Genomic DNA, 27,026 nt, shown 5'->3' on the forward strand with positions numbered 1-27,026 from the left:
ACATAAAGACACCTATTTTGGCATCTCCTCTGAATATCAGAAGATTTAGCAACACTGGGCCTGCAACCCCACAGCAACACCTGGCTGGGCCGTCTGGAAGGGCATGTGCTTCCCAACTCCCACGTGCCGGGTGCAGTACTGAGTACGAACGATGCCAACCCCGGCCCCCTGCTCACGCCTGTGCCCTGCCTCGCTCCTGTACGTGCCGGAGTCCGCAACACCCTCTCTAGAGCCAGGGGGACAGTAAGGGCAGTGGTCCTTTCCAGTTCATTATACTGTTTCTGTTTCAAATCTGTTACAACACTCTACCAAGAAAGGTGAAACGTGCCTTACGAGAGAGAGGAGTTGTCATTCTTTCCATAAAAAAGAAACTAAAACTTGCTTTAATTCTGAGAGTCCCAGCTGACTAGAAAAGAGGTCTAAGAGATCCCAGAGAGATTTGCACAGACTGAAGTATACCCACACTGGCGGTCAAAGTACTCAAATAGCCAGTCTCTAAATGGTAGTGTGAGTAACATTTAAAGAATACAGTTCCTTTTTCTTGGAGTTCCGCCCCTTCAGGGAATCCACCCCTAATTCCCTTAGCTGGAAATCTCAGTTCGTTATGTGCCAGCAGGGGTACTGACTCAGAATTTAACACAACATTTTATAGTAGTTCCTTCTGAATTCTAGGGAGGAAACTTTCTAGCTGGCTAATCAGAAATCCCTGTTTTAGAATAAACTCTCAGTACTCAACATAAAAATGTTTCTAATGTGGATTCTCCCCACCAAATAATTTGTGTTATTTCATAATTTATCCATACAACATAGATAATGATCTTTTTTGATCACCTGGATATGCAGACTAAGTAAACTGCTGGCTTAAATTCATTAATGCCTAGCTTCTAAAGTGCTGCTTGGTTTTCAAGTCACAAAATAGGCCTGCTTAAGTATAAAATTATCATGCTTCTATTACCACATTTATATCCCAGACTATTATAGTTTTAAATCACTGCAATGGTTAAAATAAATTCAAACTATATTATGAATTAATATAATAAACAAAGCTAACCAAATAAAACCTACAGGTACCTTAAATATTATGAGCATGGCAGAAAATGAAAATAAATCAGGTCCAACAATGTATATCTGCTCAGAAACAATGCTAGACTAATATAAATCAAAAACATGTTTCCACAGAGACACTGAACTTACTAATAAATAGAAATATGGCTGTACTACTTTTCTTTTCACTTAATAATTTCCAAAGCATTTATTTTCACTTAATAATTTCCAAAATATTTAGTAGCAGCTATATCCAACATATTTAATCTAATTCTTTCTGAAATGTCATGTATTTTTACTAAATTTACCTCTCAGCTAGAAATGATACTGTTACAAGTAAATGGTCAAATGCACCTGTGGAAGCGGAAAGGCCTACTTTGGCAGCCACCACTCACAAGGAGAGTGTCAGGCAAGTCACTGTGCAGCACAGGTTGTCAATGCAGGTGACAGGTAGCACACGTAGGGAAAGCAGCCAGGGTAAAGCCCCAAAGCCCCAATCACTGTCTTCCAAGGTCATATTTTCTTCCACAAACTATTCCTGACACACAGCAAAATGTATTCAAATGCAAAAGAAAACAAACAAAGATACCATTTTCTCTTTGGCACCAGAGATGACATACAAGCAGTCAATGCATTTTCTAACCAGGGGGATTTCCTTGGAGGGAAGTTTGGAAACATGGAATCTAAGCTCTCTCTCCAGCTACCACAAAGACAAAGAGAATGGCTAGAGCTAAGGGGGAAGAGAGAAGGCAAGACCCACCAGGCAAGACCCACCAGGAAAGATGAATAAGACAAGGCAAACTGAGATTTCCTCCGAGTTCTTGGCTGACATGTGACTTGTGCCTAGATTCCTTGGCCCTGAGGAACAACCAACCCACTGGCAGAGCAAATGGCTTTTTCAAAAGTCCCTTGGAGGAGTTTTCTCCCCTTGCCCTTGTAACTTCCAGAAATTCTTAAACCTCCTCACAGCCTGGAAAAAAGTCCTGACAGAGTACTTGATTTTAAAACTTTCTGGGAAATACCAAGGAAAAGGGCTTAGAGTGGAAAGTCCTTCTATTTTTTAGAAATAAAATCAGTAACAACTTACTCAAGAACAACAAATAGTTTGACACTGGATGGCAGGTCCTTGGCCTGGTCTAATGTAATATTTAGGTTTTCCACCTTCAAAAGCCTTTGAGTTGCACTGCACTGCATCTTTCCTCCCCCTGCCCCCATCTAGTATTTTCCCTGCACAAAGGTAATATTCATTCAACAAGTATTTACTGAGCATCTACCCTGTGGCAATCACTGTGTACTGTGGCAGACAAGAAAAAAGGAGGTCCCTGCCCTCGTCGAGCTTACATTCTTTTATGGGCATAATAAGCCCGTGTAAAAATTCAAAGTATGTAGAAATAGACATTGTAGAAAGTAAACATCTCCTATAATCAGCTACAATTGACCATTTGGTGTATACTATTTCAAATAATTTTCTGTGTATGTAAGAATCATACCTAACCATATTTTGTTAATGGTTCATACCATATGATCTGTTTTGCTATTTCCGCCCCTTTAACAATCAATGTTGGGGTGTTTCCATTACCTTCTTTTAAGATGAGTTTCCACCTTTCAAGAGACTCCTTTGTAACCTTCCCCACTTAAACTACAGTGATTTCCCACGTAGGACTCTTTAGGGACTTGGGAGAGGGCTGGAAAGGTCTATAAAAGGCCACCTCCCCCTGGAGTACCTGTCTCAGGGAATGCTCGTGGGCTCTTCCTCTGGAATTGACTGCTCTGTCTTGTTTCTTTCCCATAGTCAGGTCTCAACTTTGGATTCTACCCTCGCTTTGTGCCTACAATCTCTAAGATGACAAAACAGGGGCTTCTTGGATTATCTTTACTTTTCTCTTTTGCACAGCTATTCACACCAAAATCATACTGAACCCACTGATTATTAAAAATCAGTATCTAAAAATATGGCCATTTGCTTTCAATGGGTACATAATTTTTAATTGTGTGTAGACACCTTAAAATGTGGGAAATGAAAAATAGGAAGTAGTGTAAACTGTCTGTTGTTTTTCCCCCAACAGCAAGACCACACTAAGTAGCCTTCTATAAGGCAGAGGTTACATGACAATCTCAAATGTTGGTGTCTGGAGACAAGATTAAATGCAGAAGTACAAAGACTGAGAACTGCTAGCCAAACCACCTGAGCAATCTGTGGCATCAGCAAATCCTGTCAAAGAAGAAAGTTGGCTGTTGTTAGCTTTTGCTGTCTTCGTCCCCCTTAAGAAAAACATAAAATCATAAAACATAAACACAAGGTTTATATGGGCTAGAAAGTGGAATGAAGACCAGTGACATTTTGCTCACCTACCAGCTTAACCTAGAAAGAGCTGAGTCACAAATATTCATATCACAGCTACTAAAAACACAATCAATATACTCACGGATGGATCAGAACACTATTTATAAAGTATGTTGTCATTAATCTATATGATCCCAAAATATTTCCCTAAGACCCAGATCTAGTAATATAAGTTAGTTCCTGGGTATGAGTGTAAGTTAAACACTCCTCAGTGTCGGTGAATGAGTTAAAATGTCTTAAAGTGCTTCTCTATCCCTCCTCTCCTCCTCCCTCCCCTCTGAGTCAGGCCTATCACACTTGCTTAGTGATTACTGGAAAAATCCTGATACACGTTTTCTCCTTTTCTCCCAAGGCTCTCAAGTCTCCAAATAAGCAGAACTGTATGAACAAACTAACTTATAAGTAATAACATTTTGGTGTGCTTAAAATAACCAAAGGAATTCAGAGAGGAAAAAAGAATGACTTTTCAATATATGAAAACATATCCCAGATTTCCACTTTCCCCTGAGGAAAACGCACCCCCACCCTCACCCTCAGAACTTACCACTATGGCCACGCCCACACCCCAGCACCTCAGGCCTTCAAAGCAGTCACTGGTGGCCTTTCCTCAGGGTAAGTTGATCGTTACATCCCCAATCCTAAATTTTCCAATTCAAGGCTCTTTGCTCTGCTGCTGTCAAGCTAGGCCTACCCCGGATTTATTCCTAAAGGGCAAATTTCCTGCTGGGTGGCTCTAGGCTATCTGAAGCTGTAACCAAGCTTTCAAGGGTACGAGTGGATGGCCCCCTTCTGTTCAGAAATAAGTACACCCCTGTGTCTTTGGCAAGAGCAAGAATTTTTAAAACACTTAAAAGAGCATATCTCTAGAAAAATGTAAAATTAAATGAATTCTAAGCATTTCTTCTGTAGATTTTAGCCACGAGAGCATAAAACTTAGCTCTGGAGCCAATCCTTATGTCAGCTTTAGCTGTGTGTGCATTTAAAACAAAAACACAAAAACACAAAATGTTTTTAAAAAACAGAAAAATAAAGCAGGTTGATAAAACTTTTTTTTTAAGCAGCATGGTATAACAGCAAAGGCAGAAGTCAAGAAATTTCGGTTCCGGTCCTGGTAACTACCACTCTAGCTGGGTTACTTGGACTAGCCATTTACTGTTGTAAGGCTTGTTTACTTTTCTGCTAAAAAGACAGGGCTGGGGAGGCTGGTCTAACTGTCTCTTAGAACTCTTGCAGTTCCAAAAAAAACACCCATCATTCTAAATTCTACTCAGTTTTGTCAAATGCATCTCTACTAGGCAAACTGTGGATACTTTTCCTTCATGACTCTTCACACCAAACATTATTCAACTATGTTAAAGAGTTGATATCTTATTAAGAATAAGCACTAGAAACAAGAAAGGTTAATCTTCTGTCTTGAACACAAAAAACAAAGAAAGAAAAGGCGGGATGGAAATAAACCAAGAAGAGACTTTTGCTTCCACATTTCTACAGAATATGGATCACTTTACATTTTGTACTCAGTTTTAAATTCTCTCCCTTAACCAGGAAATTGAAACAAGTAACAAACCCCAACAAGAAACCCCACAGTCTTGGGCTGTATTTGAGAGGGAGCTTTGTGCCAAGTACAAACAAAAGTGTTGGCTCTTCTGCTTGTAGGCCCTGAAACTACAGGAAAGCAGCTCAGGTGTCGCACCCTGACCTGCCGGATCTTAGAGTGACCACTGAATGATCACACACACCTGCCATGGAATATTCCACATCAAGTGAAAACCAGTGTTAGGCTAAATTGGGAAAATGATTTCAATATAATTTAGGTGAAAAAAGCAGGACACAAAAACTACACAAACACAGCGAACAAACTTATGGATACCAATGGGGGAAGGAGGGGGTGGGATGAATTGGGAGATTGGGATTGACATATATACACTACTATGTATAAAAAAGACAACTAATGAGAACCTACTGTACAGCACAGGGAACTCTACTCAATGCTCTGTGATGACCTAAATAGGAAGGCAATCTAAAAGAGGGGATATATGTATACATATAACTGATTCACTTTGCTGTACAGCAGAAACTAACACAACACTGTAAAGCAACTATACTCCAATACAAATTAATAAAAAAACCCTACACAAACACTATGGCCCCAACTATATAACTTTAGTTGATGAAATACAACAAAAATTTAACAGTGATTTGTGTCATATATTTCCTCCTTTTTCCACCTAAGTTTTCTATAATTTTTTCACACTTAAAATATTTTAAATTTGACCACTGAAGAAAAAATTGAGCAAACCTCACTCTAATTTACAGGATTCCTTTCTAACCCAGCACTTACTTAAAATAACTGATCTTCCTTATTGCTTTTTTGTTTATGTCTAGCAGTTTTTTCCACGTCAGAATTAAAAATATTTTTCGCCACCAATATTATAAGTCTGTTTCTAAATAACTTGGGTAAAGAATTCAGAAATCAAGCTGGCAGAAATTGGGCCATTTTGTAAGATATGTATTTCTCAAACCAAAAGAGGACTTTGGAGTGGCTTTAGCAAGTTCCCAAACTTTTCCTGGGAAGGAGCCTACAGGCAACACTTACTGCCAAGTTCCCCACCTTCCCCCACCTTAGTGGATCTATCAGCATACTTTTTTTTTTACATCTTTATTGGAGTATAATTGCTTTACAATGGTGTGTTAGCTTCTGCTTTATAACAAAGTGAATCAGTTATACATATACATATGTTCCCATATCTCTTCCCTCTTGCGTCTCCCTCCTTCCCACCCTCCCTATCCCACCCCTCTAGGTGGTCACAAAGCACCGAGCTGATCTCCCTGTGCTATGCAGCTGCTTCCCACTAGCTATCTATTTTATGTTTGGTAGTGTATATACGTCCATGCCACTCTCTCACTTTGTCACAGCTTACCCTTCCCCCTCCCCATATCTTCAAGTCCATTCTCTAGTAGGTCTATGTCTTTATTCCCGTCTTACCCCTAGGTTCTTCATGACCTTTTTTTTTTTTTAGATTCCATATATATATGTTAGCGTATGGTATTTGTTTTTCTCTTTCTGACTTACTTCACTCTGTATGACAGACTCTAGGTCCATCCACCTCACTACAAATAACTCAATTTCGTTTCCTTTTGTGGCTGAGTAATATTCCAAAACTACAAATAGAACTACCATATGACCCAGCAATCCCACTACTGGGCATATACCCTGAGAAAACCATAATTCAAAAAGAGTCATGTACCAAAATGTTCATTGCAGCTCTATTTACAATAGCCCGGACATGGAAGCAACCTAAGTGTCCATCATCGGACGAATGGATAAAGAAGATGTGGCACATATATCAGCATGCTTTTTCTGTTACGGGCTAGGAGTGAACATCTTTGGCTTTGCAGGCCATAGAGTCTCTGTCGCAGTTACTCAACTCTGCCACAATAAAGCAGCCATAGACACTATGTAAATGAATGAGCGTGGCTATGTTCCAATAAAACTTTTTTTTACAAAAACAGGCAGTGGGCCAAGTTTGGCCTGTGTGCAGTGGTCTGCCAGCCTGTGGTGTACAGCACACTAGAGAACATCCTTGGAGCTTGGAGAGACGGTGAAAAGACCTGAAGGACTGCTTGCTCCTTCACAGGGAACAACCATCGGACTTCATTTTGACAGCCACACCGATCTCCAAGAATTCTTTGAAGGTGATGTACTAATGAATATTCCCCCCAAAATCAATGAATTGGTTCCTCAAATACAGTAGTTTTCAACCATGATACTGAGACAGACATAGCTATGTAGAATGTGCTGCAATTAATTTACTATTAATAATACAGTACTGGTTTTCAAACGATTTTTAGAAAAAGCTTTATAAAAGGGATGATCAGTCTTATCCTTATAGCCAGCCTGGAACTATACACAGCCTTGGGTGTATCTGCAGGAGCAAAGGACTCATGTACATACTGTCAACCCATGTACGTTTGCATCAGAAGCAGCCTTAGAGACCACTGAGCCCAGCCCTTTCCATCTGAAGATAACAAATCCACTCTATGACTAACAGCTCAAACATGTCAGGTTTGGATCCGTTACAGTCTTATTAATATTCATCAAAACATACATGAAGTCAAGGAAGAAGAAACAGGAGACAGCCAAGAAGGGCGAGGGACAGTGTGATAATTCACTAGGATAGATATCCTTTTCCTTTTATAAACTTTCATTGTTGTTCATCATAGAAAAACTTGAAAATGCATGAAAGAGAGAAGAAAAATTAAAAGCCCCCATACTATCATGGAGCAATTAACTATTGTTATCATTTTGGTTCCTTTCCCTTCAAATCCTTTCTCTGTGTATACCAGAAAAACAAAATGTTTTTAATAAGATTGATTTCTACTTTCTTCATGAAATATTATGTCATAAGCACTTCCCTATATTATTTAATATGGCTCAAAAATATGATTTTGTAATTTCTGTATTAAAAATCTATGGAATATATGGACCATAACTATTTAAATTTCTCCCCTATTGTTGGATATTTATATCATCTCTTTATTTTTTATAATATTATATTAAAAGTTGAAAATAATCCTGTGGAAGCTGATAAAACTATTTAAATATAACATTTTATATTTAGGTATTTGACAGCAGGTATTGCCTAAAGCAGAGTAATATTCTGGGGCCCTTCAGATCAAGGCACATCAGAGGACACATTAGTGATCACAGGAAGAGGTATATACTCCAGGAGCAGGCACAGGAGCACTGGACCCACGACTGGAAAATGGGCCATCTGAGACCTTGAAATTCTTTACTAAAGGCAGATCAGGTAGTAGAGTCAACCAACATGACAAGTGGGCCCAAGTGAGGTGGTATCACAAGACTGAGCCTTGACTGCTCTCTCTCTGCAACACCCGACAGAGGAAAACTGTTTTGACTGGACTGCTATTATTAAAATTGTGTAGGAGAAAGGATGTTAAAAAGATGGTGGCAGATGTTTCATTTATAGCATATAGTAAATTTGTGGGATATTCCCTTTGACATAGAAGGTCAACTAATTGGTCTTTCTCCCATGGGCAAATGGAAGAGAGTTCTCTGCTGAGTGTTTTCTCTGCAGGGTATGATGGGGCAGAACGTCAAATCAAAAGAAACAGATGTGGATGCCAGCCTGGCATCAGCAACAGCATGTATGCTTCCAGAAGTGGCAGAGGGCTCTGAAACCTCTAGCGGCTTCAGCAGTAGAACCCACATATATTTCCTTTCATCTAGCTGCCAATAAGAAAACTAAAACAAATTAATAATCTAATTCATATAATTCATAACACTAGAAAAACCTTCCCTCATAAATTGTCTGTTCTGAAGCAAGCCAAAGGAAGAGGAATAAAGATAACTTAGTGGAGGGAAGGAGTTACAAGTGCCCTCTTAAGTTATGTATTTTTAAAAAGCTCCTCAAAATAATGACATTTACAGCAACATGGATGGACCTAGAGATTATTATACTAAGTGAAGTAAGCCAGAGAAAGACAAATACCGTATGGTATCACTTATATGTGGAATCGAGAATATGATACAAATGAACTTATTTACAAAACAGAAAGAGACACACAGACACAGAAAACAAACTTATGGTTACCAAAGGGGAAAGGGGTTGGGGAGGGATAAATCAGGAGTTTAGGATTAGTAGATACAAACTACTATATATAAAATAAACAACAAGGTCCTACTGTATAGCACAGGGGACTATATTCAATATCCTGTAATAAACCATAATGGATAAGAATATGAAAAAGAATATAGATATATATGTATAACTAAATCACTTTGCTGTACACCAAAAAGTAACACAACACTGTAAATCAACTATACTTCAATTTTAAAAAATAAGGAGAAAAAAATAAAAAAGCTCCAATTCAGATCTCAGTTTGCAAATGGAAAGATATGAAGTAAAATGAACATATGTGTATTTTATTAAATACATAAAATACAGAAAAATTAAGTCTAAGCCAGTCAAGGTAATACAACGTTACTCTTTAACTGAAAGATGGGGAAAGGAACATTTCTGATTAAAATCCATGTCTAACACTGTGCAGTCGACCCTTGAACAACGTGGGGGTCAATCCCAGTGTAATTTACAGTTGGCCCTCCATATCCATGGTTCTTCCACATCCGCAAATTCAACCAACCAAGGACTATGTAGTGCTGTAATATTTACTACTGAAAAATAAACACATATAAGTGGTCCCATGCAGTTCAAACCCGTGTTGTTCAAGGATCAACTGTATTTACCTATGGAATTTTTAGAAAGAGATTATTTTTCAAACCTAACTTTCCCAGAATTATTTGGGGGATAATTCATATTTTAAGTGGACAATCAAGAACAAGTCCAAAGTGGTAAAGGACAACTTTCTCCACCCCCACCCTCATTTTTCTATCTATCTGACAAAGATTTGCATGAACAGGACACACACTCTTCTTTTTGTGTCTATGCCACAAGAACTTTGGATACGCAAACAGAAGAGGTCAAGGACTAAAGATATGCCTCTCAAAACCATGAGAAGAATCAAGTTACATGTAAATTTGTCAAATGTGGAAAGTAATCACTGTCACCACTCACTCAGAACACTGGAAAGAGCTGGAGTCAATGCTTTTGGACAACGGCACAGGTGACCAACAAACCCATGTGAAATAAACACTGAATGTCAAACACCACAAAGTTAGTTGTCACAGTATCTGATCACAAACAATTCCTACAGGCATACTTGGAAGTGTGTTTTTCAAGACCTAAGTCAAGTTTATGGAAAGCGTTGGTAAGGTCACAGCACACACACTTACCTTACCAGTGCATCTGGTTTGCTTAGCTGGTTATTAGGAATACAGTTTTCCATTAAGTCCTTGTGTGCACTTGGGCTCTTGCTAGGGCATTTCTGCTTCTTCTCGTTTTTACTAGACGAGGAAGGAATGCTCCCATTTGTGGCGCTGTGACTTCGAGGTGAGGAGTTCACAACTCCACTGGCATTTTTGTAGTTTTTTGAGGAAGCAGTGCATGAGTCCTCTTTCAAGAGATTTTCTGTACTTCCCACGAGATCATTATTTAATCTTTTACTATTGATATGGTTTTCCATATACTCAATTTCTTGTATTTTAGAGTCTACAGGTTGTAGAATATTGTTGTTATTTATTCCAAGGTTGTGTTTTTTGGCATCTTTGTCTTTTTCTTTCCCTTTTTCTCGGTATTCTATCTCTGGCAAAGTTGTGGGGAGTTTTTTATTGGCTGGGATACCTCCGTTGTGGTGTATGAGGATTGAGGAATCCATATCAGGTAATCCTTTGGCTGCTACAATACCAAAAACAAACCAACAAGCAAAAAAAACCCACACTGGAATATTTAGTTGTAAAAAAACACAATGGATTGATTCAATAAACTGCATCATCTACACTTAGAAACTCACCACATTAAGCTGCAAACTCATTCAGAAGCAATGACCGCACCACATTATGCTAACTTCAAGAAGCAAATCCAAATAAATTTGAGAAGCTGCACATTTAGAAAATCGCCATCATTTATGAACACCAAGCCATTAAAGTTTTGGCCTTGAAAATAACATGAGGATTTTACAATTAAGTCATACTTCACTTATCAGTCAAATCAAACTTGTCTATCAGGGGGGTGATAGGACACAGGCACATCATACTCTTAAAAGGTCACATTTTAAAAGATGCTTAGATTAAACAAACTTAATAATTTTACTGCAAAGAAAGAGATTAAATGAAACAAAAAGGTGTGATGTTAGGATACAGGGCATCTATCCTCTGCTGGACTTTATCATTAAAGTAATAAGAAGTCTATTATCATTTTACTAGGCCACTTACAAAGAATTTTCTGTATCAGGTCTACATATTCCAACTTGTCAAAGTCTACTTGAAGAGATAATTTTGCACCACACCAGATAATAAGATTTTGTCATGTATCAACTAAAAACATGACCCTCTCAAACCAAAGAAAACTGGTATTGCTATCAATTCATCTGTTGAATTGGTTATATATTCATGAGAGAGGTTGTATTAGAAGAAGGTCAATCTGAGATCCATGTTGCATTATACAAACCATTTAAAGTGAGACCTAGCCATCTTTGCTCTATTCAGAAGAATTTTGACTTATAAAACAATTCTATATGTTTACATCTCTATCTTGCTTATACTTTGGTTCTTGGTTTGCTTCAATTACAAATGCACATAGTTATATACACTATTTTGTTACTGAGAATAAATATTTTAAAATATTTATAACAAATAAAATATTAAAATAGAAAATGAGCTATAAAAATGAAATATATAAAAATAATAAGATAAACGTATTTAAAAGCACATGGCCTTCAGACACTAGGTAGAAAAACATCACGCACATTCTGCATTTCATGACCAAACAAAGCAACAGCCCTGAAGAGGCACACCAGAAGACAGGGAAAGCCTTGGTAATTTTCCAGAGCCCTAGCAACTTTTCTGAAAAAAAAAAAAAACAAAAAAAACAACTGACAGACAAAATAATGACTAACCTATTGAATCAATAGCTTTAGAGTAAAGACCTACCTTCCTCAGCCTCTTTTTCTTGCTTTTGTAGCATTTGTTGCTCTGCGGGGAGGGCTTGTTGAAGAAGCTGCATGTAAAATTCGTTCTCTTTTTGCACTTCCTTCTGCTTCCTCAACCGCATTTTGTAGCTTACATAACTTTTGAAGCCAAAGCCCAAAGTCACCACAGGGTACCCAATACTAGAAAGAAGACAATCCCGCCAGTAATTGTAAGTTAAAAACAAACAACATGTGCATCAAGTACATGAGGACACCTGTGACTGAAATTAAGAAATTCTAGATGATGATGATAGCTGAGCATTCAGTAAACACACACGTAGTGTGTAATGCATGCTGTGGAAATCAGAGGCAGCTGGCACGCAGAACAAACCCCCAGGGAACAGCAGGACTGCTGGACCATAAGAGGCTGCCCATCAGACTTTGGCATTCTTCAAATGAACTCAAGGAGTTACCGCAGGGACTGTTGGATACAGTGGCTAATGTCTTTGATTAACATTGAACTGCCTTATGCATGATTAGAACTTAGGCATCTGTATGCTTTTAAGAACTAACAGGGTAGAGATTTTATGAGTGGTCATAAGTGAACATTACAAGTGTTAAAAAAATCAAAAGGACATCATTTGGTTTTTAATACTAGAAGGCAGGGTCAAATTCAAGTGACTAATCTTCTTGCTGCCTGAGGGGTACGGTCACCAGTTATTCCTGGAAAATTAGTTCATACATAAACACTCCATCAAACATAAATTCAAGAATCATTTAACTAAGTATCTGATGTTATCAGTGCCAACAACTGGTTTGCACCAACAAATTAAACCACCTGTACTTACAACCCTAATCTCTGGGATAAAAAGTTGAAATATTTTCATTCAACTCATCAGTCTGTCTAACATCATTTCAAAGTCTCTGAAAACACTGTTGAAACTCATATTAAGCTTCATTAACATGAAAACAACAATTATAATTAGTCTAAACGTGATCACACCACAAATTTAAAGTGACAAGTTTTACTGACCAGGTTTATTTAATTCACTTGTTTGTGAAAAGACTTTAAACATACTGGAAACTATGTTTTTGTTGTTGATGCCTATTTGTTTTGGTTTCTGCCATAAATATTAGCAAAAATTGGTGTATTTAAAAGAAATATACATTACGTGGTTATTTCCGCAATAGATATAAACAAGAATCAAGCTCATTTTAAAACATGTTTCATGGTTTAAGGTTAAAAATAATATTCCTTAAAAAATTATTAACAATATTCTCTTACTTTTGTAAATAGGCAAAGGAAATTGTAAGTTCATTTAAGCTCCATGAAATAGCCATATATTTCACTAAGACTTCTTGGCATCATTATCTGATTACAATAAAAATAGATAACATATATCAGACACCTATGTGCTTGGCATTAAGTTAAACACTTCACATATATCACCTTATTTCATCTTTCCCATGACACCCCATGAGATTTCATCTTTCCCATGACACCCCATATATCCCAATATATAGGTAAGAGAACTCAGGCTTAGAGAGGGTGACGTGTCTGAGGCAACAAAGCTGTTAGGGGGCAGAGCTGGGATTCAAACACCCATCTGCCTGACTACAGGGCTCATGTTCTTTACCACACCATGTTATGTTATCTTCTGGATTCATGTAATATCTCTGAGAAAAAATTTACAATTGAAATTACCATTCTACATTGAAAACACTGAATTAGATTACAGATTAAGAATACACATAATACTCACCAGTGAGCAGCAAATGGACGACAAAGGTCTACATGAAAATTTTTGAGATCTTTAAATCTAATTGCTGCTTCAATATAAACAAAGAGTATCCAGAGGGATACTGTGGGCAAACACACTCCCCTTTCTGTGGGAAAGCAGCAGAGAGACAAGCATCAATGAAACATTAACTAATACAACAGATGGGTTGTTTGGGAGACTGGTTCAACTACAGTAACTTTAAGACTTTCAAACTTGGGACTTCCCTGGTGGCACAGTGATTAAGACTCCGCGCTCCCAATGCAGGGGGCCCGCGTTTGATCCCTGGTCAGGGAACTAGATCCCACATGCATGCTGCAACTAAGAGTTCGCATGCCACAACTAAGGAGCCCGTGAGCCACAACTAAAGAGCCCACCTGCTGCAACTAAGACCCAGCCCAAGCAAATAAATAAATTAAAAAAAAAAAAGACTTCCAAACTAATTAAAAAGCAATATGATCCAAACTGAAAGCTTTTATATGACAAAAGATGCCTGGAATCATAGACAAAAATAAAAACAAGCATTCTGGCAGAAAATATTTACAATATATGTAAAACAAAGAAGTCATAGCCCTAGCATACAAAGAGCTCCTACAAATCAACAGAAAGTCAACTGAAGAAAAAAATTTGAAAGTCATAAAAGAAAAAATATAGATGGCTAAAAAACATGTGAAAAGATGCCAACTTCATTACTGATTAGGGAGATAAAAATTTTTTAAATGAGATTCTATCATTTTAGCCTATCAGATAAAGCAAAAATTTTAAAGATGGGTAATAGTATAGGGAAGATATGTGAAACACTTCCTTCTCATACTCAGCAATAATATAAATTGGGGCAACTTTCTTAGAAGGCAATTTGGCAGTATAGTTAAAAATACTTATACCTTTGACCCAGAAATTCCAATTCCAGGAATTTACCCTACAGGAATACAAAAGAGCCCTGGGAAAAATGTATAAGAATATTCAATGTATTATTTGCAATAGCAAAAATTAGGACTTAGAATGAACTTAAATGCCTATCAACAGGAAATGTTTAATTATGATAAATCTATATAATGAAATATGATGCAGCTTTTCAAAAGGATGAAGATCTGTACTACCACAAAATATGTAAAAAACACAAATTCTTAAGTAAGAATGAGTTACACAGCATGAAGAAATGTTTCTGACATTTAAGTATTACTCAAAAAAATTTTTTTCTTAACTACAAGCTCATATTCCTTTTGTAATTAAAAACAATTTTCAATGTAGGAAAAAGCAACTTGCAATAGAATAAATAAAACTCAAATAATGAGATAATTTTCACTGGGCTTTAGAATCAAAGTCTGTAGGCTATGTCCATCTATGTCAGGACATGACTAATAATGGGATATTTCATGAAAGATAGACCACAAAGGCATGAGATCCACTAACTCTGGAAAGATCTCCTTTGAGACCATATAAAGCTAGCAAGTTACAGAAGACAGAACTGGAGGGAAAACTCAGTGACCTGAAGAACTAAATGGCTTTTTTCTAAGTCTCTTTAGGATGAAACACAAGAAAAATTATAGCATCTTGGTACTAGAAAGATGATCACTTAGTCCAACTTTCATTTTATGGAAGAGTAAAGTGAGGCCCAGAGTTTATACAAATTGGGTCCAAATCACAGAGATAACAATGAATCTGCTTCTAAGGAGAACCTAAATCCCCATAGACCTAGTCCATAAGGTAAGAAGACACTCGAAGCTCCGTGAAGACAGCTAATGGTCTCAACCATTCTTACAGATTTAATGTACTGGAAAAAGTGTATTTTCACAATGCAGGAAGACAAACAGCAACCCTTAGGATAATGCATTTTCAATTTCATTTCAAAATGCATTTTAAAAAATTTATATTCTGTACTCCCTTTATTAATTTCTAAAGTTATCATAAACAAAATAAGCACATTACAGAAAAAATAGAAAAATTTGGATAAACTACCCATATTTCTACACCTATAAAATAAATAAGATCAAACCATGTTGAAAATATTTTTGAACTAGTATAATAGTCATGTTGTACATACAGGTGGTTTTTAGGTATTCTTTTTGCTTCTGTTATGTATGTATGTATGTATGTATGTATTTAGGCCATGCTGTGCGGCACGTGGGCTCTTAGTTCCCCAACGAGGGATCGAACCCGTGTCCTCTACAGTGGAAGCGTGGAGTCTTAACCACTGGACCTCCAGGGTAGTCCCGTACATACAGTTTTATATCCTGTTTTCTCCCTCTTAATAGCAAGGAAAAAAATTAATGATATAATATTTTCATTCTTTTGTGGCAATATATAATTTCATCAACCATTCGTAACATTCTTAAGAAAAATTTAAAATTTTAACAACTGAAAGAGAAATTAATCCCAAGCTATAAAAATTGCACTCATATTTATTGGGCCTAATAAGAACACAAAGTTAGTTTTGTTTGTTCACTAATCATTCCAAATTAAAACATACTTCATAACGTAGGTATTCCAACATGCATTTCTGAGCCTAGAGCTAAAGAGAGGCCAATATCATTTATAACATTAGCTTCATTGCTGCCCTGTGGGTCACCCACTGAACTCCAATAGGTTCTATTAACAGTTATATGAGTAGTTTTTTCTCAACTATTAAGACATTATTAAAGTAATTTAGGGAATCATTATAGTTCATCAGAGTCAGAGATTATCTGAGCTCGAAGGCTCCCTTAAACACTGTCTAGATTACTCTACCCTCACATGACAGTGAAGAAGCTGAGACCTAGAGAGAATGACAAGTATAAATTGCAACTCACTCGAAACTGAGGGCCAGGACAAGGAAACAGAAGTAAAAACTGGTATATAGGAAAATCACTTTAACTAGAGGAAAGCAGACTAAGGAACCAGCATGCTAGCTTATAAATTCAGTCAGATATGAGAGAGCGCTAAAGATGGAGAAAACAATGCTCAAAGTGGATACTTTAAATAAGAGCTGAACTGTGTCTTCTACCATGGGACAACATCATCCTTATAGCATTTAGAGAAGAGAATGACTGTTGCTCCAGACAGCTTTTATTAGTTGGTGCTTCAACAGCGGTCAAAATTCTACAGGTTGCAGCTGGGCCTAGGAATCAAGTTTCATGCAGCTTTGCAGAGAAATGGGACGATCTGAGAGCCAATCATCATATCCCCATGCGTCCCTTGTGCAGGCTTCATAGTGGACTGGAGCTATCAAAACATCTCAGGTCATCTTAGTTTGTAATAGCAAAAGAATAGCTCTAAGAAGAAGGGAGGTGGCTACGTAGCTCCACTCAAGTCAGAACATACCTGAAATAGTACATTTTGGTTTAGAGAGCCATTAAGAACTAGGGAGATCAGAATGGTGCAAGTGCTTAAAATAACATACAAGGAAAAGCTGATGAAATAGGAGATGCTTTGGTCTACAGAAAAGAAGATGAGAGGATATGACAGTGTCTTTAAGGCTCTAAAGAAATGTTAACATGGATGGAAGATTACGCTCATTCAGTGTGGCTCTAATGCAGGGGTCCCATGTTTGGACTACAGGGATGGTCTGTAAGCCCTTTAAAATAAAAAAAAAATTTTTTCTGTATATTCCCATGTGTTTTTCTGGGGAAAGCCCTTTATATCCTCTAAGTGATCAGTGAGTCCCAAGACAGTCAAGACATGCTGGGTCAAAAGTGTAAGGAGGAAAATTCTGGCTCAGTAGGAGGAAGAATTTTCTATTTCAGTTGCCCCAAAACAACAGTAGTAAGTTCCTTGTCACTAGATTTTCAATCAGAGATTAAACCACCATGTGCCAGGGATGCTGTGGGGACTCTTATGCCAAATAAGGGTTCAACTAAATGACTTCTGACATTCCTTTCAATACTGAAGCTGAAGGAACATTTTTCCTATTTGGCACATGGCTGTCTTCAAGTCCACCTAAATAAAACCTGCTTCAACTTTTTTTAAAAAAATGGATATCTTCATAATGAGAGTTGGTAACTGAAATGTCTACAATCAAAATATCAAATCATAAAGGCTTAAAGTTTTGATTCAATAATAAAAAAATAAATTTTAAAGGTATATTATAATCTATTATGAAAAGGGATCTTTAAAATGTCCACATTTATACACTACCAAATGTAAAACAGACAGCAAGTGGAAAGCAGCAGCACAGCACAGGGAGATCAGCTCGGTGCTTTGTGACCACCTAGAGGAGCAGGATAGGGAGGGTGGGAGGGAGATGCAAGAGGGAGGGGATATGGGGATATACGTATACATATAGCTGATTCACTTTGTTATACAGCAGAAACTAACACAACATTGTAAAGCAATTATACTCCAATAAAGATGTTAAAAAAAAATTGAAGGATTAAAAAAAATGTTCACATTAAACTCAACTCTAAATAATTTATTCAAGGAAATCACATTAAAAAAGTTTGAATCTAAGATTTCTATCTATCTAAGAAACCATTAAAACTTACCTGTGTGCCATACGTACTGAACCCACACATATGTACTAGCAGCAAAAAAAAGCCATTGTATGGGGATGAACAGCAGACATATTATATTTGACGTGAATGCTACACAAACAAAAAATACTGAGAAGGCCTAAAGGGAAAAACAAAATAAAAAACATATCTTAGAACATGTTAATTTCAAACAGAGATTATTAAAAGCACGTTGGACAAAATCTCTGAAACTGCTATGCAATAACTACAGAACAAGTTACAACAGGAAATTTTAAATAGTTAAAATCACCCATATAAAAAGTAGTTGTTAATTTAGCATTAAAGACTAATCCTATTTATGGCCTCAAATCATGAAGAACTGGACCAGTACAAACAGGTTGATTCACAGTGAGTTTACTTGGACTCCACAGGTGGGTTACCTAAAAGAAACAGAATTTTAACACAGAAAAGCCTCCTCTCTCCTCACAAAATATTACTAAAGAGACTCATTCTTAAAGGATAGGCTGTTGGAGCACAGATAAAACACAACTGTGGCAAGAATTACACTGATGTTCATAATTTTAACAATGCAGCTTCCTCTGGACACATCATTATCTATTACTAACAGGACATGAGCTCAAAACCATCTTTTCAAGGCATGGATTTGCTCTGACCAAAGCACCAGGCCTGGGTAGAAGAGGTACAGGTTTAAGATGTGGCTCTGTAACACAACAGAACTACAGGTCAACCAAGGGAGCAAGCCCAGGCCTATGCCCTTGCTCTAATGCAGTAGTTCTCAAAACATGATCTGGGGATCCCTGGGGATCTCTGAGATCCTTCCAGGGAGTCTTCCAGGTAAAATAATTTCATAATAATACTAAGGCGTTATCTGCCTCTTTCATGCTCATTTACTCAGGAGTATGGTGGTGTCTTCTAGAAGTTACACGATAAGTGATATTGTAATCACCTGAGTTCACAAGCAGATATGAAAATCCAGCTGTCTTCTATTAAGCCAGACATTAGAGAGATTTTCAAAAATGTAGTCAATCTTCTAATTATTTTGTTTTGGAAAATACAGTTATTTTTCATTTTGAAATGTAATGTGTATTAACATGTAATGGGTTTATTATTGCTTTTTTTAAGTGAATTAAGTATTCAATTTTTATTTTAAATTTTATTTTATTTTAAACAAAAATTTAAATTTTTTATTTTTATTTAAATTAAATAAGTATTAAATTTTTTTCCAGTTTTAATTTCTAATATAGTAAAAATAGATAGATGTAACCTACATAAATAAAAGCTTTTTGGAGTCCTCAATAGTTGTTAAGAGTGTAAAGGATCTGGAGACCAAAAAGTCTGAGAACCACTGCTCTAACTCGAACCCAGTCACAAAGCCAGTGATAGGGGCTCCAGAGGTACTTCAGAGTAGAACTGGGCAATTACTGCTTTATCCACTACTCTGTCTTCCTTCTGAAATCCTCCCTCCCTCCCCTTCTTTTCACTGGAATGGTAGAGGAGGGAGTAAAATGATTTGATCAGTGGGTTTAGACAAAATAGCCTCAAAGGCTAGTTTCAGTCCGTAGACCCTGTTACTCAATACAGTCACCTAAGTATTGCTAATAAAATCTACTTTAAACAGTTTCACTATCAGTTATTGAAGACTTTCTTAGAAGGGTAAATAAATCTTTTACACTTGAAAAATATATATATTAATAAACTTACCAGTCCCTGGTATCTGAAGGAATCATAGACGCTTCTGATGAAAAGCCAAAATGGCCACAGGTATTCAAATCTGAACTCCAGGACAAAATCTGCCAGGAGGACAAGTGCCCACACGACCAGGAATTTCAGGTATAAAAACGTACTGCAAAATATAAAAGAATTCAAGGTCATTTGTGAAAAGCTAGAAAAAGAAAATTCACTGCTTTATTTAAAGAGATAAAAAATATCTTCCTATACTATGAAAACAATGGAGATAAAGGACAAAAAGAGATGCTGCCATGGCCCACCTAAAATTTAAAAGCTCTGGTGTTCATTCTGAGACCCACAACTATCAAAATAAGATGATGACCCAAAGTGCTTAATTCCATTTAAGATGGAAAAGGCCCACTTAAATCTCACCACTATTTTAAAATGTGCTAAGTATATGACTTCACAATACTGCAACACTCTCAAAATTACAGCTTTCAAGCTGTTCTTCATTAGAAGAAATGTCATGGTTGAGTGGCTTGAAATTTGCTGTTTCCCCACCCCTCAACATCTGTTTGAAGAGTCTTTGAAATTCTTGATGCACATCCCTACACGCCTAAAGAATTCTGTCTTTTTCCCCCCGTTTCTCCTCTTGCCTCTCTCTATAGTATTCATGTGAATTAACCAAACAACAACCAAATGACTTCCCAAAACAGACAGAAATTAACTTAGGGAGCAGATGCCAATCACTTCTAAGGGCTGTGAGGGTACCAAAATGTACATTAAAGAAAAAACCCTGAAAGATCCCAGCCTTGCTCTAGCTGAGATGTTAACGTGTGCTCCCACTTCCTTCTGGACTTACGTTAAATAGAAACACACCTTGATAAGCCAGTCAGAACACATATCTAACCACTGTGATATCTCAAAGCAAGGTAAGGACCTGGATTAAAAAATATATTTTTCATATAATCTAAAAGCCCATTCTTCCAATTCACTAGTTGTATCATAGGTAACAGAAGCTTTCAGACTCTACCTATTAATAAGCCCCTAATTCTAGGTCTTTAATCTGGTCATTTCTGGAGCAGGTTAAATTTAGGTATTTTTTTTTTAAAAGGTTTTCTAAGATATACAGATGGGAAGTACCTAAAATTCACTTTGACTCGGGCAACAGCCTTGCATGGTGTTTTGCAATACAAACATTCCAATATTGCTGATTAAATTAGTTGTCTGAATATACAACATGAACAATAAAATCAAAGCTTTTAATAAATAATTTTGAAATATGTTAAAATAAGGTACGAAAAGACTTATATTCTTGGGGGTAAAATTAACAAAAGCAGGATCCAGCACTGAGGCTTCTTTCTATGCCCTACAAAGCCACACAGGTAAAAGATGTCAAGAACAGACACATATGACCCTTAATGTTACAGTATCATAATGATACATAATTTGCAACTAGGGTCAATTTCTAATACTAATTCTTGGTAGAACTTCTTTGGGCACAACAATAAGTTTTGATTAAGAGGTTTGCTGTAGAATCAAGGAACCCAAGGCAAACCACAACACAAGCTTGAATCTTTTTATTTTTCCATATATTTATTTATTTATTTAGAGGCCGCATTTGATCTTCATTGATGAGTGCGGGCTTCTGCTAGCTGCAGCGAGCGGGGGCTACTCTTTGTTGCAGTGCACAGGCTTCTCACTGCAGTGGCTTCTCTTGTTGCGAAGCACGGATTCTAGGCGTGTGGGCTTCAGTAGTTGTGGCACGTGGGCTCAGTAATTGTGGCTCGCAGGCTCTAGAGCGCAGGCTCAGTAGTTGTGGCGTACAGGCTTAGTTGCTCCGTGGCCATGTGGGATCTTCCCGGACCAGGGCTCGAACCCATGTCCCATGCATTGGCAGGCGGATTCTTAACCACTGAGCCACCAGGGAAGTCCACAAGCTTGAATCTTAAGTCCCACCTTTTAGTTTCATTAGAGTCATGTTAGCCAGATGAGGACAGAGCTCTCATCCTCATTCATTAAATCCATCACTGATCCAGTGGAGAGTAAGGCATAGTTTGTTAGAAAGAACAACTGAGCCACGCAGGCATTCAGGAGCACAAATCTAGTTTGAAACTAGATTTCCAAGCTTGGCTTTAAAAGGTTTTGGGGCTTCTCTGGTGGCGCAGTGGTTGAGAGTCCGCCTGCCGATGCAGGGGACATGGGTTCGTGCCCCGGTCTGGGAGGATCCCACATGGCACGGAGCGGCTGGGCCCGTGAGCCATGGCCGCTGAGCCTGTGTACCCGGAGCCTGTGCTCCGCAACGGGAGAGGCCACAACAGTAAGAGGCCCGCGTACAGCAAAAAAATAAATAAATAAATAAAAGTAAAAGGTTTTTTCCTTGTTTCTAGAATTGTTTCTAGGTTTTAAAGAAGAAATAATAGCCTTTCATCCATATTCCTAAGGCATTTAAGAAATGTCATGGAAATGTATTTACTTCTCTGATGATCCTTTTCCCATGGGGCTGTGTCTGGAATGTAGCCGAATAAGACATGGTGGGTGCCTCATCATGTCTAGTTGTCACTATTCCCCAAGTGGAGAAGACAGAGTTCTACCGACTGCTCTCTGCCCCAAATGCTCCCAAGCATGGCAGGGTCCTAGTCTAGCTGGCAACAAACCATTTCACTGTATAGAAAGCATTATCCTAAGAATGGCAGCCTGTTGAATACTTTTTAATAACTCAATCATTTAAACCTAAGGCATTACAAAAATGATCATCTTTGTTACAGTGACTGCTCATTTTCAATTCTGTAACTTCAAGGGGGTTCCTTTTTATATATTTAATTTCTTTTCAAACAGCTGCTTTCATACCTCTGATGTTCCTGGACACCCAGTTCTTACGGAGTCACAGTTTGGAAGTACAGATATCTAAGGAAACTTGATCTTTCACAAACATGTGCTATACCCTCAGCTTTCCTCAGGCTCCCCTTCTAGGTGGGCCTGCCTCTAAAATCAAGAGGCAATCTTAGTTAACAGTTGATTCTACTCTAGGACTAGTTTTAAACTTTATAGATTCATTTCAATCTAATAAGAGTTTTAGAAAGTTTAAGACAGTTGCCTGATTCACTGAGCCTTCTATATCAGTAAATTATGCCTATCATCCTTCTATAGGTACATGTACAAAATTTAAAAGACAAGTAAACTAAAATGACTGCTCATCAGTGTAGAAAACCTGACTAATTCCTTTCCTTCCATACTCTGAAGGTCGTAAGATTTTGCCAAATCCAAAGAGATGACATTCTAAAGGGGGAGAAAATTTTAGACAGGGTTTTTTTTAATATAAATTTATTTATTTTATTTTTGGCTGCATTGGGTCTTCGTTGCTGCACGTGGGCTTTCTCTACTTGCGGCGAGCGGGGGCTACTCTTCATTGCAGTGCGCGGGCTTATCATCGTGGTGGATTCCCTTGTGGAGCACGGGCTCTAGACGCACAGGCTTCAGTAGTTGTGGCACGCGGGCTTCAGTGGTTGTGGCTCGCGGGCTCTAGAGCGCAGGCTCAGTAGTTGTGGCGCATGGGCTTAGTTGCTCCACGGCATGTGGGATCTTCCCAGACCAGGGCTTGAACCCATGTCCCCTGCGTTGGCAGGCGGATTCTTAACCACTGTGCCACCAGTGAAGCCCCTAGACAGGGTTTTAAACCCTTAACATTCCAAAATATTTCTTTTAAACCATGAAAAAAATATGATTAAATATAAAATATTTTTATATATATGGTTCATAATATGACTTATGGCTAACTTGCTGTTACTTTAATTCTCTGATCCAAATAAGTTTACTAATTACTATAAAATATCTTGAACAAAAATTTAAAGCAGAATTGCAACAAAAAGATACTTTCCATAATAATATATTGAAACAAGGGCAGACCAATAATGTCTTCTGATGGTCTGATTAGCTTCTACTCTGGGTGCCAGTGAAATACAGAAGAGATATGCAAACATTAGGCTTAATGGTGGCGACTCTTTCACAGTGAATATTAACTATAAGATTCTTTTTTCCCATTCCATTCCCAATAGAATTCCCCATTCTACTCCTACCCTTGCCATTTACAACCATTTTTTAAAATTGAATCTATTTAGCAATACCCTCCATCTATGGATTAATCACCTATGATTAATGAGAAGTAGTATTGAACATTCTTCTTTTTCCATGTGAATTGCACCTTCTCTCTAGTATCTCTAGCTGCTTGTCACTTAGATCACTTTCTGGAGCTCATATAATTACCACAGGGTGGCTATCAATCCTCAGTACCTGACCTCTTCCCTAGGCAGACTAATGGTCATTTAGTTCACCTGGGCCTCACCACAGAAATGAGTCTGTGGAATATTTCACTGGCTGTGCTAGTAGTCATCTATCACAATCCCAAGCTTTCCTGTCCTCTCCGTAACAGCAACTGTGAATCCCTTTTACTTTTCAGTATGTAGCATGATACCTCTTGAAACAAACTGCTTTGTCTCTACTGTTATTGAATACTTCTCCCTATTGGACATCACTTCCAGAATGTTTGCCCAGCCTCTTGTCCAGCTGGTATCCTGCTAAAGTCTTATTATATGTAATTACAGTTTTGTTACTCAAAGTGTGGTCCATGGACCAGCAGCATCAGCATCATGTATGAGCTTTTTAGGAAAGCAGTATTTCAGGGACCACCCCAGGCCTATTTAATCCAAGGCTGTGTATTAACCAGATCCCTAGACCCTTTGTGCTTACATTAAAATTTGAGAAGTACTGGTTTACTGTATAAACTTCTCATACTCATAGAACTTCCACTGAATTCCACAATTTCTCAAAAAGAAGACAACGATCTACTCAGATCATCAGTACTTATCTCCAAACTGTTAGCTATCCATTCCTCAACTGGGAACATTCAAACGGTCCAGGGTTAATTCTTCCATTTTTCTACATTTCTTTCTGAGTCACAGACAAGATCCTTACCTAAATACAACTTTAACTAAATGAAGCACTTCCATTACTACTTATCCCTCAGCACGCAGCATGAGCATCGTGTCTTCAAAAAAGGCCTCCCTGACCCCACAGTAAAGACTGTTACCCCACTATATGTTCATATAGCATCCTGTACCACAAGAATCATGTTATAATTAAATAACATTTTGTATAACTAATTGTTTAAATGTAAAGTCCACAAGAAGAACAAAGGAGCTGCCCATTTTGTTCCCTGCTTTATTCTCGATGCCCAGCACAGAACCTTGCCCACCAGAGAAACTTAACAAATAGTTGTTGAATGAATGACCTGCCATGCCTAAGAATGTTTAGGACCAACAGTAGGGCTTTTATCAAAGCACACAATTACAAAGTGAAGGTAGAGGGAAAGATGATGCACAGGTGACTAAGAAGGGTGTCTGAACAAAGCAGCACCGACGAAGATAACAAATACAGCTGCTGCCTGAAGGATTACCATGCACCTGCTCCCAATCTGTTCTCACTATTTTTCCACTAGGAAGAAAGATATCTTATCAGCCTTGCTCTGGATGCCAGACTATCGCTCCACTTAGCCTACCTGCCACTGGTTCTGACTACTGTGGGGGTCCTCAAAGTATCTTCTATTAAGCCTAACATTACAGAAATTTGCAAAAACGTAAGACCACACCACTCTTCTCATGCATTTATTACTGTTATTTTTATATGAACTAGTAATCATTTAAAATATTTGTCTTAATTTCTAATCCAGTACAATTTTTAGATATAACCCATACAAACCAAAGCTCTTTGGGATTCTCAATCACTTTTAAGAGTATAAAGAGGTTCCAAGACAAAAAATTTGAGGAATGGTGGTCTACAGAAAGTTGTGCATGAGCCTCAAGACTAGAACCACTGCTACATTCTGCAACCACATCCTTGTGTAAAATCCAGAAAAGGGGAGCAGGCTGAGAAGACCTAAGCTGTTCTGTATTTTTCTTTTCTATTCTGGGCCTCCTGCAGACTGCAAAGAAAACCATTCTAGAGTCAATCACTCACTCACACACACACACACACACACACACACACACACACTCATGCTTATACACATACACAGCCACTGGAATGACAAATCTAACAGTGTGAAATATGTCCAATTTAAAAAGAAAAAGACCCTAGAATGGAAATCACTAAAAAAGCTTTTAAGAATTGTGTTGTATAGTATTTTTCTAAAGTACTATATGACTATTAAGATATCAGGAACAAGTACTGTAACCTAATGTAACTGGAAAGTTTAAAGTTTTAGAATTTCTGCTTCAAAAACACTTTTAATAGTGTGGACTCTATGGGGTTTGGGATTAAAAGAGGTAAAGAAGACATCAGGAGAAAGAAGACAACCCACAGGCCCTAAAAAATTGTGTTAACATTGTACAAACATTAGAAATTCATTTTATAAACGAATCAAGTATTATGCTTCACATCTTTAATAGTAATAATCATGTACCTAGTCATACCTTACGTTTATATCGCACCTGTGTAACTCTTCCAAAAGCTTTCATATTATCTCATTTTATCCTTACAACTATGACATAAGCAAGGCAGTTATTATCATTTTATAGGAAAGAAAACTGAGGAACAGGGAACTAATAAGCTGCAGGACACTGTTGAAGGAGCACAGGAATGGGAGTCAGGAGACCGCAGAGAACAGAGTGAATTCTACATGCACTGCTGTGTTGCTGCTAAAAAATTATAAATAAATTTCTATGTAAAGAAATGGACATGATTAATTAAGGAGAAAAACCAAGAAACTTTTGTGTAAAACAGAATTCTATTTTTGTTAAGAAAGAACTATATATGTTTGTTTATATGGATCAAAGAAGAAACCATACTTATGAATTATATAACAGTGCTCATTCCAGAGCAAGAGGACAAAGCTCTTTTCTGTTACACTTACACATTGTCATACTGCTTTAATTTTTTATAACAAGCATGTATTGCTTTTATTTTCTTAACCCATTTTGAAATAGTTTTAGACTTACAGAAGAGCTGCCAAAATAATACAAAGAACTCCCTTATATCTTTCCACCCAGATTTCACAAAAGGTAAAACATTTTATCAAGTTTCTATCATTCTCCCCCTATATATGTATACGTAGTTTTTTCCTGAACTATTTGAAAATAATTTGCAGACATAATGTTCCCTTACTCCTGAAATTCTTGAAAACAAGAAAATTTTCTTATATAA

At 37.5% G+C, this 27,026-nt stretch overlaps 1 protein-coding gene across 2 annotated transcripts in view; it reads right to left on the minus strand.

The window, feature by feature from the left end:
• Positions 1-27,026, minus strand: part of MACO1 (macoilin 1) — a 56,152-nt gene that overhangs the window by 21,024 nt on the left and 8,102 nt on the right. For both annotated transcript variants that reach the window (XM_022551771.3, XM_089898748.1), the window contains exons 2-6: positions 19,863-20,004; positions 18,174-18,300; positions 13,699-13,822; positions 11,958-12,136; positions 10,203-10,704 (exon numbers count right to left, since the gene is read on the minus strand). In XM_022551771.3, the coding sequence (XP_022407479.1) occupies positions 10,203-10,704; positions 11,958-12,136; positions 13,699-13,822; positions 18,174-18,300; positions 19,863-20,004 (1,074 nt within the window). The remainder of the gene's footprint in view (positions 1-10,202; positions 10,705-11,957; positions 12,137-13,698; positions 13,823-18,173; positions 18,301-19,862; positions 20,005-27,026) is intronic.

Source organism: Delphinapterus leucas, chromosome 1, assembly GCF_059928025.1.
Source record: "Delphinapterus leucas isolate spDelLeu-1000000601 "Yukka" chromosome 1, BTC_Dleu_Yukka2, whole genome shotgun sequence".
In the NCBI taxonomy this organism is placed as follows: domain Eukaryota; kingdom Metazoa; phylum Chordata; class Mammalia; order Artiodactyla; family Monodontidae; genus Delphinapterus; species Delphinapterus leucas.